The sequence below is a fragment of the Silene latifolia genome, chromosome Y (genome assembly GCF_048544455.1).
Source record: "Silene latifolia isolate original U9 population chromosome Y, ASM4854445v1, whole genome shotgun sequence".
NCBI lineage: Eukaryota > Viridiplantae > Streptophyta > Magnoliopsida > Caryophyllales > Caryophyllaceae > Silene > Silene latifolia.
Genome location: NC_133538.1, coordinates 244,959,052 through 244,976,574, shown reverse-complemented (window position 1 = coordinate 244,976,574; position 17,523 = coordinate 244,959,052). Strand labels below are relative to the sequence as shown.

Below are 17,523 nucleotides of genomic sequence, written 5' to 3'. Positions count from 1 at the left end.
TATCTCCCTCTTCGGTGGCAACCCCGGAATCTCCTCTGGAAAAAACATCTGCAAACTCTCCCACCACTGGTATCTGATCAACTGTCGGACTCTCTATCCGGTCATCTCTCACATGGCACATGATCAAAGGACACCCCTTCCTCAAATAAGACTTCAAGGTGACAGCTGCAATCAACTTAACTTTGGGATTGACTAGAAACCCACGATAAGACACACTAACACCCTTAGGCCCTCTCAAAGACACTTTCTTTTGATGATAGTCTATCTTAGCTTTATACTTTCCCAACCAATCCATCCCGACTATCATCTCAAAACCGTCAAAAGGAAACTCTAGCAAGTCTACCGGTAGATCAACTTGCCCAACTATCATAGATACATCTCTAAACAACTTCCCACATGATACAGACTCACCCGAAGGTATAAAAAATTTCTCGTTTACAGACTCATATGCCCTCAAACCTAACCGTTTAACATGACTCGAAGATACAAACGACTGAGACGCCCCCGAATCAAACAAAACAAAGGTATGAATACCGTTAACAAGAAAAGTACCAGTGATAACATGTGCATCCTCCTCAGCTGCTTTCTTGTCCATCATGAACAGCTTTCCACTGGTCTTCTGTCCACCTCCCTGGACAGTACTGGCTGATGTGGTCGGCTTAGCACCCAACCCCTGGTTGTTGTTGTTGTTCGTAGCTGGTTTCTAATAAGAATTACCGCCATAGCGGTTACCTCTACCCTTATAGCTCTGACTTCCCCGGTTTGACCATGACCCACCTGGTCTGTTACTCGCATAACTCTGTGCCGATCCCTGAGAATAGCTCCCCCGAGCCGATCCCTGAAAAGCTCCTGGTGCACTTGTGCACTCATGTCTCTTGTGGCCCACACCACCACAACCATAGCAGGTCATCCCCCAACTACCACTACCACTCACACGGCCACGCCCAAAGGAAGCCCCAGCACTGAATCCTAACCCAGAAGAAAACCCTCTAGCTTGGGTGTGGTTGCCTTTCTTATGACTAGATTGGCCACCACCCTCACTCTCAACCTTTCTTTTCTCACTCACTCTCTCCTGAGCCATCTCCACCAACCTCTCAGCTCTCCTACAAGTAGCTTATCTATAATCTTAGGGGTCAACCCCCTCTCAAACCTCAGCGCCAGGTTCTCTTCACTCAAACCCATATCCTCAGCATACCTAGACTTCTCATTAAACTGTTTGTAGTACTCAGCAACTGACATATCAGATGTCATCTTAAACCCATCAAACTCCTCCCTCAGCTTACTCCTCACATGCTCCATTACAAACTCTTTCCTCATGGCCCTCCGAAACTCTTCCCAAGGTATAGCAGGTAAGCCCTGGTTCGCATACATCTCCCTAGCTCTCACCTTCACCGTATCCCACCACTTGCCAACTGCTTCCCCCAGGTAGAATGCAGCTTGTTCTACTCTCATCTCATCAGGACAGTGAACCAGGTCTAGTATGTTCTCCATCTCACGATGCCAGTTGTCAAGAAGGTTTGGTTCCCCGGTTCCCGTGTACTCTTTTGGGTTAAACCTCGCTATATAGAGACTGATCTTAAAGTGATCAACCTCCTTATCCTTATCCTTATTCACTTTCTTTAAAGCCTCAGTGAGAGCATCTTGGTGCTCCAACATCATAACAACATCATCTATGTTCATGGTCTCAGCTCTCGCATAATAAGCGTTTCTCTTGGGCGGCATCTTGAAACTATATAAGAAAGGGTAGATATAAACATACACACTAAAATATCAAACACGAAAGCGGACTGCCCAGAACACACTCGATCGAGTGCCTAAACCTACTCGATCGAGTAAGAGGCTACTCGATCGAGTGACCCCCTACTCGATCGAGTGCCCGAGGTACTCGATCGAGTGCCCAAAAAACTCGATTCTGGTTGCAAAATCGTCAAATACCCACTCGATCGAGTCAGACCTTCTCGATCAAGTCATGCTAACTCGAATATGCTACCCGCGTGCTATATCATATCCCAACATATAAAACAACTTTATAAACACAACATTATATCATAGTTAAGCATACTATGCTACTCAACCCTTCATATGATTAACGAAACAACTATATCATGTTATCAAATGCCACATAGTAAACATCCAACATGCTCCTTATTCCAACAACAGTTCTATATGTCTCATCAATCTTTCATTCATACTTCATCACATCCACACACAAGCGAACAAACAACACATACAACTTGACATACACCCCCCATGTGACCGGTTCAAAATTGTAGGGCAAGTTCGCGACTTTAGGACGTCTCCCAAGCCTTTGCATTAGCTCCTACAACCTTAACCCCGAGTTCATTTTAATTGACTCCCTATATTCATTAGGTTCATTGGTTACAGGTTTCAGGATCGTCGCTCTGATACCATTTTGTAACACCCCCATACTCCAAGTGCCTTACCAGGACCACCCAGGTATAAGGATGTTACCATCTCGGTTACCCGAGGCAATGATAATCAAATAAACAATAATGAAACAGTGTTTAAATAGAAATACTTTAGTGAAAGGTTACAATCCAAAAACCAAACCAAAATACGAATACATGTCTCAAACCAACTGTCTAATCATAATCAAATGTTTATGAAAACTACTAAGCTACAAATGAAGACTTCTATCATCGACCGTGGCACATCCCGGCTATCCCAAGAATCAACTCATACCGCTCAATATCTCGCTCACCATCCCCGAATGGATCACCGCAGTTTTAAAACAATAAACCGGGTCAAGATTATTCACACAATTTATATAACCAACAAGATAAAGAATCAAGACAAATTTCAGCGATCACACACAATCACCCACTCCAATCAATCTCCGTCACCGACTGTCCACTAGACCAGCCCTTCCAGTGGGGGACCGCAGCCGTACCCACCAAATCCCCGCTCATCATACCGAGCGATAACCCTGTCCCATTAATGTGCATATCCCCTTCCGTGGCGGGTTACACGAAGGGCGAAACTAGGGCGTGAAGCCACTCCCGCAAGTGACTCTACTCAGCCGAGAACGCATCTCGAGAACCAGAGACAAACAATCAACAATCACAATACAACATCAACAACCGTCTGAATCAATCAACAATCACTAACTACATCACAATCACCACACATTATGTAAATAATACTGAGTAGGGAAACCCTACCTGGAAAGCACAACAATCAGACGATCTCACAGCTGATATCAAAACGCTTCCTCTACGAATCCTCCGCCTAATATACAAGCACATAATCACTCGACGCAAGGATCACAACGGTATATACAAGCACATAATCACTCGACGCAAGGATCACAGCTGATATCAAAACGCTTCCTCTACAAAACCCCCAAATCCCCAAATTAGGGTTTAACCAACTTTAAAGAAACATTATAAAAACAGTATATAGTTCTTACACTCGACGCAAGGATCACAACGGTATAAAGAAAGGTAGAATCCGACCTTCCAAGCTCTGGGATTTGCCAACAATGCGATTAAAGCGAATGACGTAGTTTGATTTCTCTTCTCACAGTGATTAGGTTTTAAAAAGTGTTTTAAGAACAATGACGGAAGTAGCTAAGGTACTCGATCGCATTATTAACAAAACCCGAGAAATCATCCCCCATAAACCGGCTACTCGATCGAGTAGCTAAGGTACTCGATCGAGTGCCCCCTTACTCGATCGAGTATCCACATTACTCGATCGAGTACCCAACAGGTCAGAAACTCTTTTAATCTGCAACTCATCCTTACTCGACAGAGTAAGGCCTACTCGATAGAGTACCCAGAGACTCATAAATACGTAGTATTACATCGCAAGCCAAAGAGACGGCAAAACTCTTTCTTGTAAGGGACACGATGCACATGAAGCGAGTTCAGGAGCTTAACAAGAGGACTTCTTGAGCTTAACTTGCACCCCACAGGTCTTTTCGGGGAAATCCAACTCAAGCTGTTCCGGGACAAGCCCTCTCCTTTCTTCCGTTTTAACCCAAGCCAGGGAATTTGGGACCTAAGGCGCTCCCTTTTATGGTAAAGGACTACTCGGGGTATATATTCTGCCTTAAAAGGTGGACTTTTCAAATGAAAAAGGTCAGTGAACCCGGCAAAATAGGACTAAAAGCCATTTTACAACTAAATCTCAATTCTAAAACGTGCAAAATCAGTAAACTAACTGTCGGCTCGCCCTTATGTTAGAAAGGGACTACTCTCGCTCGGTCTTTTTCATCATTCGACGATTTTACTAGTGAAATGGCCAAATCGAATGTGACTTTTGACTAAACCCGGGAAATTTCGACATAAATTGGCCAAGCAAGGGGGCTTTTTCGGGATAATAGGGGGCATTCTTGGCCTAAAAAGCATGGATTTCTCGCATCTGGGGGCATTGATCCGAAACTCGCCTATGGGCCTTGCGCTCTTTTTCTTTGTGTTCTTTTTGAATTAGACTCACACACCTAAGACTATGATCCTGGCTCAGAATGAAAGCTGGTGTGTTGACAATCTTACCGAGATATCCTAATTGATCTAAGTGAGTTTACTTGATTAACATCATGAACAGCATCATTATAACCTTTCTTGTAGGCTCATTCATAGATATGCGACTAGTTAAGAATGCCTTATGATATGAGAAGTGCCCCTACTCTAAGGGCAAGCGATCGTATTCAATTTGATGTGCAATGGGATAAGGCTTCTTTTAAACAATAAGCCGCATCATTGAATGGTAAATTCAGTGTGTCCTTTGTAACAACACCACACACATAATCTTTAAGTAATTATAATATAGTATATGTGATTATAATAATCAAATTTAATTTAAATTTTCTTTAATTCATATTAAAGTAAGAAGAAGATAAATATTCATATAAATATCATATTCAAAATTTTTTTTATTATAAAATTTTTTTAAAAATGATATGATATTATTCTTAAATAACAGAATGAAATTCATCATTGGTTTCTTTAATTAGAAATAATAAATTAAATAAGAAGAATAATTAACATAATTTAAGAACATAATGAAATTCTATTATATTAATGAAAAAATCATAGGCAAATTTAGGGGTCGTCGGTTCCGAATGTGGAGAAGAAGCAAAACAAAACGGTTCCGCCTACTCAAAAAGAAGAAGGCATGCCGCCTACTACTAAAATCCCGGTTTTTGCAAAAGTTACATTCTTCTATGCAAGAAAAAGACTTAGAAAGAACAAAGAATTTTAGATACAAAAAAGTATGCTTAGGCGTTCCTTCATTTGCGCAATGAATGAATGAAGAGGCATTTTTCTCACTCCGTGACCCTGACCTTATTCTTATCGAAGAAGAGAAGGAACGATAAAAACCTAAATCTTCCTACTCGAACAAGAAGTTCTATAGGTTACAACTATAGTAATTTGATCTATTGCTCTGCATCCTCTTATCAGTTTAGTATGAAGATAAAGAAGAGAAGGAAGAGAAAAAAGAATTTAGAAATAAAAAGGATAGAACTACCTACTCATTATTCGGAGGTCAATCATAGAACACTAAAAGCTGTGGTATCTTATGGACCTAACATAGATCACATCCCTCACGACATAAGATTGAAAGATCCAAACCTTCCTCTTCGGAGCGGAAAGGGACGTGGCCAAAACATATAAAGATCGGCGTAGTCGCTCATAGGGACATATCTATCCGGATAGAAAAAAAGACAGGGATCCATCTAGATCTTGATTCACTCTTTTAATTTTCTTAATTATGACTTTCTGGGTCGGAGCGTAGCTTTATAATAAATAATAAGCGAGCAGAACCCATGAAAGAGGGAAGCCCTCATAGAGCAGTCTTCTACTTCTAGTCGACTTCTAGCCTGAGAGAAGGTGGCCTCCCTCGGGAAACATGGCCCAATTTCTCTTCTTTCTTTTTTTTTTGGGTTTCTTTATTGCCCAGAACGCTAAAAGGTGGGGAAGAAGCTAGCTGAACCTGAGCACATAAGCAATTCTTGGCGTCGAGAGAGATTTGAGATCGTAAGTAACTCAGTGAATGCTCTCTAATAGGGGCTTGGTTTAGAAGAAGGAAATGAAATATGAACAACCGCGCTGGTCGTACGTAAGAGATCGACTTTCATGCTAGTTCTTGGTCCAAACCAGCATGAATGTTCCATTTCAGTGAAGGATGACGTACCATGATACTTTCTGTTTTGTCGAGCCAGCTTTGGTCTCTGGTTTGATGGTTGTACGTGCTAAAAATCCGGTACATTCCGTTTTGTTTCCCATCCCAGTCTTTCGCAACACTTCAGGTTTACTTCTTTTGTTAGGTCTCGACTTTTCCGCTATGATCTTCTTAGTAGTTTCTATAGGAGCTATAGCCGTTTCATTCCTATTCGTTGTTATGATGTTCCATATTCAAATAGCGGAGATTCACGAAGAAGTCTTGCGCTATTTACCAGTGAGTGGTATTATTGGACTGATCTTTTGGTAGGAAATTTTCTTCATTTTAGATAATGAAACCATTCCATTACTACCAACCCAAAGAAATACGACCTCTCTGAGATATACGGTTTATGCCGGAAAGGTACGAAGTTGGACTAATTTGGAAACATTGGGCAATTTTTTTTATACTTACTATTTTGTCTGGTTTTTGGTTTCTAGTCTTATTTTATTAGTAGCCATGATTGGGGCTATAGTACTGACTATGCATATGACTACTAAGGTGAAAAGACAGAATGTATTCTGACGAAATGCTATTGATTCTAGAAGGACTATAATGAGGAGGATGACAGACCCACTCACGATCTACTAAAGGTATCGGAGATTGATTGGTTCAAATCCAATTCGTGAGATGACAGTGATCTTTAGCTGGTCATGGCCATTAAACCTTTTTAAGGGCGCTAGCGCACCCCTATAGAGTAAGGCTTTCTGAGCTCCTTCGCCTACCGGAAACCCGTACTTGTTGTTTTAAATCCCTTATTGTGATCAAATATTTTGTTTTTATTGAACCTACGGGCAGAGAGAGTTGATCCCTCGAAAGGGATGAGCGAAAGAGATGTAGAGAGTTTGTTGGCCAGCCCAACCGTGTCAAAAGGGAGCTTGGAATTTTAATATTTTACGACTGTCTCCTGAAACCACGGAATGCGCATAAGGACTGTTCGGATGCCTAGGCTAGTATTGTCTTAAATGTTAAATAAGGCTTTTAGGATAGTACTTGATCACAGAATGAATCTTAGTATGTCTCCGCCTCTGATCGAGCACACGGATTGGATACATTGGATGGTTGCTTCGAGCACCGATTGATTGCTTGTCGGGAATGGGCATGTGGATTGGTCGGACAAAAGGGCATGGGCTTGGCTGTTACGAGTTGGTTGTTGGTGAGCAGATTCTCTTCGTTGGCTGTTAACGAGTGGAGGTTGGCCAAGACTCCTATTCTACTCTCCTATTTTCATGCGGCTAAACCCTGATCCTTACGTGGTAGAATGAAGTTCAGGACGAGCTGTGACTATTCTACGAGAACAATCCCCTCGATAGGATTGATGAGACTCTGCCCTCTGGAAAGAGTATGCTTGGGCTCTCGCCCGGCGACCTACTATTGTATCAATTCCCTTTTCTTCAGTGAAAGCCTAGTCATATACTTAAGGAGAAAGCTTCGTATGCATCACCCGATGCCGTTGTATATGAATCTGCTTGAGCCATTTCTTGAGACATAGTAAATGTAAGCTCTTGTCCTTCCCTTGTTATTGGAACTAGCTAGATGAACGGCGCCAACTAACTATCACACATCACCAGCCCTATCGAATGTAAAGGAGCGCTCTATAATATATACGTTCTTTTGAAGGGATGGTAGGAATCTAAGTCCATTCTACCGCTTAATGACCATTAACTGCTTTACAAAGCTTTACTTTTAAATTGAATCTCTAAACTCGCAAACACTTTTATACTCTTTTCTTTTGCTCAGAATCGTTTCAACTTGCCAAATGTATTGTCTCTAAATGGTATAACAACCAACCGTGCCATTATGCGCTCTCATATGCACTTAACTAGAACACAGGTATTAAAATAGTTATATACTTTAATAACGCTAGGAACTTACCCAAATAGCTCCTTATAACGCTCTAACAGATGACATAGTGTCTTTCCCTGCGAGAGAAGCCTTAAAGCCCTTATACTATATGTAAATTTCCACAGAAGATGTTTCATCATGCGACAACTAAATATATGTCCTTTATACTCTGGATATAGAACTCTTAGAACCATTAGAGCGGGGCAAGCTTTGTTTCTCAGAGAACTGGCTAGCTTAGCTCGATTCTTATTATATATAGGAAAGGATATGTCCATACCGGTTAGAGCTTTGTGTGATGGGAAGTACCTTGTTTATATTAGATAGGGTGCACTAGTAGGCTCTAGCAACCTAAGTGGGAGCATACGTTACTGTATCTCATGCGTATGATGTATAACTAGTTAGTGTACTCATATCTGTATCTGATGCCGCATAATCTCCTTTGTCTTGTTCTAATGACAGCTTCTAACACGAGACGGATTCTTCAACCCCTGGTTGTTTCCGTCTTACTTAGATGTTTCCTTTACTTTCTTATATATAACTTTCTACTAAATCTTGTGCCTTTCCTTGAGCTAGCTAGCTATGCCGGTTCATATTTGATTGTGGTCTATTAGAGCTACCTGTTCCTTTCATCCCTATATAGAATTATCATACGTCTATCTTTTATGTCTGTCTATCTGCCTAGAGTAAGCAACTAAGAATATCATATAGTAAGTAGAGTAGCAAGCCAAGGCTCTTGAATAAGTTCACACAGATGCATCATCTATAAGAAGACTAAGGCAAAAAAAAAAAGCAAAGCAAATAGGGATTTCTCTCTGCAGGATGAGTAAGCTAATAACCTCTTATATAGTCTTTCGCGTTTATCTTATATCCGAGGACATCTTTCCCTATGAAACTTCCTATTACGATAGCATATGTTGACTTGTCATAACATAAGGCCTCTCTTCTGCTTTCTGAAACTCATAAAAAAGGAACCGAAGGCATTTAGCTGAAAAGGTAAAGAGCTTCTTGGGCGAGGTAGAGCATTATATGAGGGAGTTGCATATTGCTTTTTAACTACTATAAGTGTTTATTTGGATGGACTTCTTTCTCACATTTATGATGTAGTACCTTTTGTTTGCGCTAGCTCTTGTCTTTCTTCTAGTGTTTACGCTGGAAGCCCCTTGTTATGAGCTAGCCATTTAATGCAATCTTGTTATGTACGATACGTTTCAATTCTAAGGACCTACATAGAGCTACTTATAAGAACCGCTATGATCTGCTTATTCTTGTGGAACCTTAACATGCGTGCCTTACTTATAGAAAATCTTTTATATCTAACAGCCTGCTCTTTACAGGCATCCTCTAACATCTTCTCGCTACGAATGCTACGCTCGTTCGCTCTATGAGAATAAGATAAAAGAAATCACATATAATATAGTAAGTTAATGATGTAGTTAAAAGACAGATTATGAATCCTAGTTTGCAGGCAGACTTCTTTCAATGAGTATTATCATATATTTAAGTGAAGAAAAACGTATGTATAGAAATGTCTGTATAAATTAGACATACATAACATCTTTCCCTTAATCTAACGCGTACCAAAGCTTTCCCGATCCTTGAACTTTCATTAACTTATTTGCTCTGAATGAAGAATAAAAATACTCTTAAACTTCATTTAAATATAAGTAACATAATAAGGGTATGCGTTTTAAATCGAGACATCCCAATGCCTGCCTGTCCATAAATAACCATACATAACAACGGTTCACAACTACTATACAACCCATTCAAATTCGTAAGTGGATACTGTGTAAAGATACGCCCTCTCACCTGACTTGTGGCTTTTCTTCGACTCTACTGGTTGAGCGAGAGCCTATAAACAAAGAAACTACGACAGAAAACTTCCCGAATATAGTTGGTTTTACCAGTAGAAGTAGCTGTACCACGAGTTTCCCAATCAAAGAGTACTTCATAGGCTTATAACTTATGTTATAATAGGAGAGAATACCCTACAAGGGAGTTAAGGAAGACTTTTCGTACACATAAACATTAACAGGGGCAGTATCCGCTAGTGCTTTATCTGCGGGTGCTTTCAATAGTCAAAGTTCTGACTTCTTTAACTGTACCTTTCTCTAGAGCTTTACCTAGATATGTCTTTGGAACTGTAGTAGTAGATTTATCTTGAGAAGTAGTAGGAGAAGCCTATGATAGATATGTAAATGGTAAACCGGAGGATGAATCACTAGTTTCAGACTACGAAGCTCGCTATTCTAATAGGGATATGTTTGCTTTCTGCTATATATTATATAAAGCTAAGCTTTCTCCTGGTTTAGTGGACTATACTTGTTAATTATGCCCTAAGGTATTACAATAGTATAAGATTCCATCTCACAATGCTAGGAATGTAATGTTATAAGAAAAGCAACCCTGGGGTGGCTATTCATAAGAAAGGATCTCTCACTACTTACTATAGAAGACTCATTTTCTTAAAGAAATTAAACATATTGTTTTTTATCTTGTATTTTTACACATTTCTAAATCTTTTTAGGAAAGACGAAGAATATTTTCTTAATCTTCATATTAGAATATGAATGCTAAAATAGCACATTTTTTAATTAATTCCATAGTATATGAAGTTTTCTTTTTTCATGAGCTTTTGATGCCAGGTTAGAAATCTCACTTCTAAGCGGGCGAAGGGTCCAATCCAAACCAAACCAAAAAGAATGAGTGAGTTTGGTTCGCGTCTTGATCGATCGGGTAGATCTATATGCTTCAGAGGGTGAAACGAGGTGTAGCGCAGTCTGGTCAGCGCATCTGTTTTGGGTACAGAGGGCCATAGGTTCGAATCCTGTAACCTTAATGTGATGGGCTGATGTGCACAGACCTCTATAATATAGGCCTTAAGGCTGACGAAAAAAAGCACATTTCTCATTTTTGGTAAAACATGATTAGACTTTTTTCTTTACTTTTGTTTAGGTATTTTTACCCAAATCGATTAATTAGGGTCAATGTAGTCTATATTCGTTGGTTGAATGTATGTTTGTTCGTACGTCGTTGAGTAAATAGGAAAATAAAGTGCGTAATGTAAATTGACACGTAAGATTTCGGTGACGCGGAAAACCCAATGTGGGAACAACCGCGAGAGGGACGGTACCCTGCCAAGTATTGCACTATACGAATTGGAGGTTGATTACAATAGCGACGTTTATACTAATCTTGCTGACGCTAGGTGTCAGGCCTGCGAGATCTTAGATGGGTATATATTTGTGAGTGATATGCCGTGGTGTTGATGTGAATGCGCAAGTGCGGTTGTCTTAAGTATAATCTCGAATGAATGTATGGATGAGTGAATGCCCTTCTTGATTTGCTCCCCTTGGCTATTTATAGGGTAAGAACCCTAGATATATCCTACCTCGAATATGGAAAGGGAATATTATTTCCATAAGGACTTCTTTCCAAACCCGTACTCCCTTGCCAATTCTCCCCGATCTCCCTATCTTCTCCCTAACTTCTCCCTAACTTCTCCCTGGCACTTCTTTCCTTAACACGGGCACCTTCTATGACGGGCTCTTGATCCTTCTTAAGCCCATTTCCCCTTTTCCTGACCGCGGGCTCCCTTCCCCCTTATCACTTCTTTCGTAATCTTTATTTTATCAAATGGGCCTTCTTTATTGTGCTATTTTTAGCCCAAACAGTTTGCCCCAAATTTCTTGTGAAGTACGCTTTCAAGTATCGAGCAAGGAATTTCGAGTAACCAAATACTAAACCCTACGCCGTCTTTTTACTCCTTCCCATGCAATCCATCATTTCCAGCCGCCCTACTCCTCTTTCTCCGCACCCAACTCCCTTTCTCCTCTTTATAACCTCAACGTCCCTCTTCCACTCTCATTAATCACTTCAAATCATTTCAAAAACTCATCTCTATTAAACCCTCAATATTCCTTCTCCTTTATTCCTTGCCGGCTTCACTGTTTCCCTTCCCCGTCTCCATCACCAGGTAATCCATCTTCTCTTCTTCTTTTAATCTTCATTTTCTCTCTCCACCATGGGTAAAACTCGACAATCCTCGTCAACCCCTACACCCTCCGACTGTAATCTTGACCCCACCTTCCCTTCTCGGGGACTTTTTAAACATCCACACGATTGTGACTCCGCCCTAACTCCGGCCGACATTCCTATGATCAACAGTCTGCTTGGTCTTGGTGACGGGGTGGATATCGTCATCCCTGAATCGGAACAGAAAGCTGACGCCCTCCGTCCGGGGTGGGTTTGTTTCTACTTGTACCCGTTTAAATATGGCCTCCGTTTTCCTTTCCCTAAACTCGTCCAAGACTTCATTTTTACCAACAATTTCGCCATAACACAAATTTTCGCTGCCATATGGAGAGTTCTTCTCTATTCTCTGGCCGCTGATCAGAGTACTGGCAAATCCGTCACTCTGGGCGATCTGGCCCACATGTACAGCATCAGATCCCTGGGCAGGGGTCAGTTCTCATTCCGGGGCCATGGAGAGGCTCCCTTCAGACACGTGTCAAAATCCCGTGATGAGAAATGGTTTGAGGACTTCTATTACGTGAGGAAGGACTCCATCTAGCCTCCTGCTGATTATATTTTCGAGAAATGGGTTCTGACTTCGAATAAGTAGCCTCTCTGTCGCCTGATTTATTTTATCTCGCTGCTTACTACCTTACTTCATCGTCTTCGTGCAGGCCCCCGTGACCTTACCCGTATCGGCGCTAAGATCCCTGCCTGCAACAAGCTATTCAGCATTTCTGAGTCTGAGAGAAAGTTCCCAGACCTGCTTCCTGGTTTTTCACCTGCTTCCTTCTCCAATCCTCCACAATCAGCTCACAGTATGTCTTCCGGTAAGACTTCTGCAACCACTTTTATTTGCATGCTGTTTTTGCTGACGTGTTAATCATCCTGTCGTCTGAGACTTATGTATGCTTTCAGGTTCAAAAGTTGATCCATTGGAACTCATCCTCCAAAGTGCTAAAAGAAAGAGACCTTCACAAACCACGATGTGGCCTCTGCCTCCAAGAGGAGTGCTCATTTGCCTCTTTTCAGACTCCTCCCATAGTTTCCAGTTCTGCTGCACGTGAGCCCCTGGAAGTTAACCCGTTATCTCGCCATCCGCCAACTCCTCCTGCCAGTCCTCGTGCTTCGTCTAGTGGGGGCATCATTGCTTATTTCCCAGAAGGCTTTGGGAATGTGGACAAGGTGCCTTACTGGCCGGAGATTGATCAGTTGCTCTTTCCTCCTGTTGAGGAAACGTTTTCGGAGTTCACCCCCGAGGAGATGGCCGAAAATGACGTGCACAACGCCTTCATGGTAAATATTCTTCGTCTTCTACCTGTCTGTCCATCTGATTCTTGCTTAAATTCTGCCTCTCAACTCTCTTGCTGACTTCAGATTATTTATGCCCCAGACTCTTCAGTCTGCACTCTACAACAGGAAGATGATCAACATAGTGCAGACCACAAGCCGTGCTACCAGCGCCAAGAACCAGTCTTTGAAGGAGATCATTCTTGATCCGCACAAGCCTGCGGATTGATCGAAGGAGCATGTGGTGGAGGCGAAGACGAGCTTCTTGTCACTAAGAAGAAGTTGAAGGAGGGGGCGATCACCGCTCGAACCCGGGTGGTGTGCGGCCCACTTTTCGACTCTCGAAGCGGTCAGGAGAAGATCGGTGGTGATCTCCCAGCCACCAACGTTGTTGCCTATGCCACCTGGCGGGAAAAGATCAGCGGGATGCGTGCTGCCCTTGAGGAGGCTCCCACCCAGCAGGCCATAGAGGATGAGGAGAAGCAACTGGAGATGCTCTACCCTACCCAACCTGATCTGAGCGTGCTGATGCCTGAAGTTGGTGAGGCGAATTCTCCTGCGTTGGTGACGAGCAAAGCTCTACGGGGGTGGTCTTTGGAATGTCCCGGGATCTTTCACGACGGAGCTCGGGGAGCTATGGCGGGAGGATGCTCGGTGAAGCGATGATTGAAATGAGAGGTCAGCAGGCAGAGGAGATGCCAGAGGTGAAGGTCATTAATGTGACCGATAATTAAGTTTTTATGTTTTGATGAACTTTTTTTTTTTGGCAGTCTGGCCCAGAGGTGGCAGACATTGTAAGTTTTAAAACTCTTCTTGCGTTTGCTCCGCCAGGGTGGCGGTTAAACTTGGGGCCGTATTTTTGGCCATATTTTGAAATGTCCCTTGTCATAGTTTGGCAAGGTTTTAGCTTACATATCGTGTGTTCGTTGTTTCTCTTCCCTGTTTTTAGGAAGTTTGTGCCGTGTCGATCTGCTTGGCGATTTAGGCGAGTCCTGTCACCCTGAAAAGGCTAACGTTCTGACTCAGCTAGCTGTCGTGTCCGCCTGATGGCTGATTTAGGCGTATGCCGCAATGTTAGGAGGAGTGGCCGTTTCAACCTAGGAGGCTGATTTAGACCAGCCTGGTCAGTCTGAAAAGGCTGATCCAGATCAAGCTAGCTGCCGTGTCAGCCGGATGGCTGATTTAGGCGTATGCCGTAGTTTTTGGACTACTTAACCTTGTTCATAACGCAAGGTGTGTTCATCTCGTTTAATGCCAACATGGGCGTCATTGAGGCAAGTTTATCGTCATTCTAGGACCAAATGGAGACGCTGCAGGATTCTGGTAGCGCAGATATCCCTACGTTCCATGTTCGTTTTTGCATGCATGCTAGGGCCCTGATTAATTGCGATTAGTGCGAGCTACGTCCGGGGGTGGTATCGGGGGTAGCCGGATAAGCGTATTCACACGGCCAGGCTCCCTTTCGTATATTCCACATCACTTTGGTGAGGGTGCTCCTTGTGGAGAAAATAGGTTGGGCATGTTGGAGTGCGTGTGCCTTGTCACCCCGTGTTGGCGATTGTGATCTGCTAGACATCCTTTCAAAGTACCATAGATACCAGAATTCAAAGTGATGTACTTAGAGAAGCCTGAAAATAAGAAAATCTATTAAAATGATGTGAAGTACCTGTCGCCATCTCATGGGGTGTTTTGGGTAAATTTTACCGATTATATATTAATGTGTGAGGTCAAAGTGATCGTCTATGGTTTTGAGCGTATAACGAAATTGATAAGTAGAAACAGAAAGCAACGAAAGAAAAAGTGTGACACGAGAGAATTTTGGTGACGCGGAAAACTCGTTGTGGGAACAACCGCGGGGGGAGTCGGAATCCCGCCAATAATTGTACTATAATCGAAAGTGATTCGCAAGTAAGGAAGTACTATATTATTTTTTCTAGTAAGCTATCTCAAAATGAATCCCTTTGCTGCCGCGTGCTCTTCTGGCTTTATAGTTGACTTCCTAGGGTTTCCTCTTTTCAGGGCCCTGAATGCCCGTTGCGAGGTTCCTGGGACGGTTACCTCTTTTTTAGGAGATATTTGTTCTGACTTTCCTCCCCTTTGACTGGCGTTTCTCTCAACACTAAATGTGTTTGTTCTCTTTTATTGCGTGGCCCTCATTTTGCCAACTCATCGGTCCTCTCTTATTTGCTCTCCTCCACTTAATGTATGCCATGTGTCCCATAGAGAAAAGTGTTAATTTTTCCCCAACAATTGCCCCCAAATTCTCGTGCAAGTACACTTGGGCGGGAATTTCTAAACTGACTGAGCCGCCAAAAAACCGTCTGTACGATTTCCCACGCCTTTTCGGATGATTACCCATTATCTTTTTAACTTCTATGCCCATTAATTACTTCCCAACCGTCCACTTTCTCTTTTTCCTATAACTTTCTTTACTTTTTCCAACTTCCCATTTTCTTTCATCTTCCGTCTCTTTCATCTTCCACCTTCCTCATCCTCCATTTTTCTCATCTCCCAATCCAGGTATCTTACTTTTCCTTTTTTTTGTAATGGCCCGAAAAAATACTCGTTCCTCTAGTTCCTCTATGTCGATCCCTGTTTCTGATCCTTCCAACTTGTTCCCTTCTGCTTCTATTCTTGCTCCGACGCATTCCTGTGACTCCACTTTCGAGGCATCTGACATTGCCTTGATAAAAGAGTGGTTTGGTTTTTCTGATGAGGTGGTGGTGCATGTCCCCCTCCCTGGCCAAAGGGCGGATTTTCGTAGGCCGGGGTGGACATGCTTCTACTTCTACCCTTTTTTTCTGGGTTTAAGATTTCCTTTCCCAAAATTGATTCAAGATTTCCTCCGTTTGAACAAGCTCGCCGTGTGTCAGGTGGCTCCGTACGCTTGGCGTACGTTACTTCCCCTTTGTGCTATGAACGATTTATATGACTCCGGGATCAATCTCGGTGATCTGGGTCATCTCTTCACCGTGAGGTCCTTGGGCCATGGTCAAGTGACCTTGCGAGTCCGAGAGAATGAGGAGCACTGCATAGTGTTTCCTCCTAAGCCCAATGATACCGACTGGTTCCGCCGCTTTATCTTTGTAGAAATTAACTCCCTTCCTCCTCCAGTTGATTACTTGTACTCTGAGTGGCGATCCACTTCAGGTATTTAGGATTTCCTCTTTCTCTCTTACTCTTTGTTTTCTTACTTTCCTTACTTGCTTTTTTGTGCAGGCTTGAACCGTTTAGTGCCTTCACCCGACGAGACCGATTCTCTTACCAAGCTGTTTGGTCTGCCTCCTGATCAGAGGTCGTTCAATCGCTTATTGGGCCTTATTCCAGGTGGAACACCGCCCGTTGACGGAGAGGAGGAGGAGGAAGCAACGATGACTGGTAGGCTTTTCCTTTGCATGTTTTCCTGACTTCTTTACTTCCAGGACCCTACTTTATTCCTGGGGCCTTACTCTTTTCTTTGCCTCTCCAGGATCCTCAGAAACTGTCAGACCCAAGGTTACCCTACAAATGATCTTATCCCAGAGGAGGAAGAGGGCTACAGGAGGTGTGCCCAAGCCTGCTTCCAAGAGGAAGGCTGATTCCACCCCGGATGCTGAGGCTGCTCATTCGAAGAAGCATGCCTCCTTCTCTGAGCCTTCTCCCATCGAGGCTGCTCCCCTGGCGTCTCTGCCCCCTGAACTCACTAGGCCTCCTACTCATGACACCCCCAATGTTCATCCTGCTGAAATGATTTTGAAACTTCCTGAGGGTTTCGGTCTTTCTCGGTCTTTGGGGCATTGGCCTTATCTGGAGCGGCTGATGCTTCCTGGTCCCCGTTCATCTTTGGAGAAGAGGACTTCAAAGAAGCTGTCAGACCTGGATGCTGAACATGCTTTTGAGGTAATACCCGTTTCTTTTCTTTTTTCTCTTTTTTTTTTTTTTTTGATTGTTGTCCTGCTGATTTTTCCCAATCGCTGCAAATATCGCTCCTCCTCCGCGAGAGGCTCGCTCAACTTGAGGATGAAGTGTGTCGTCGACAATCAGAGAAGAAGGACCTGCTCCTTCAGCTAGATACCGAGATGAAGGAGAAGGTGAAGCTCAGGGAGGAGGCGGGCTCCATTCGCAACGATCAAGGAATCAGAGATCTGAGATGGCTCAAGTTAAGAAGCTAACAACTCTCTGACGGCCGAAAACAAGGCTTTGAAAGAA

At 42.8% G+C, this 17,523-nt stretch overlaps 1 protein-coding gene across 1 annotated transcript in view; it reads left to right on the top strand.

Moving 5' to 3' along the window:
• The window catches only part of LOC141630381 (small ribosomal subunit protein uS4m), a 66,981-nt gene extending 61,303 nt beyond the window's left edge, over nucleotides 1-5,678 (top strand). Inside the window, 2 exon segments of the mRNA XM_074443212.1 lie at nucleotides 5,021-5,248; nucleotides 5,280-5,678. Of these exon segments, the coding sequence (XP_074299313.1) occupies nucleotides 5,021-5,248; nucleotides 5,280-5,639 (588 nt within the window). The 3' untranslated portion in view covers nucleotides 5,640-5,678.
• The last annotated feature ends 11,845 nt before the right edge of the window (nucleotides 5,679-17,523 follow it).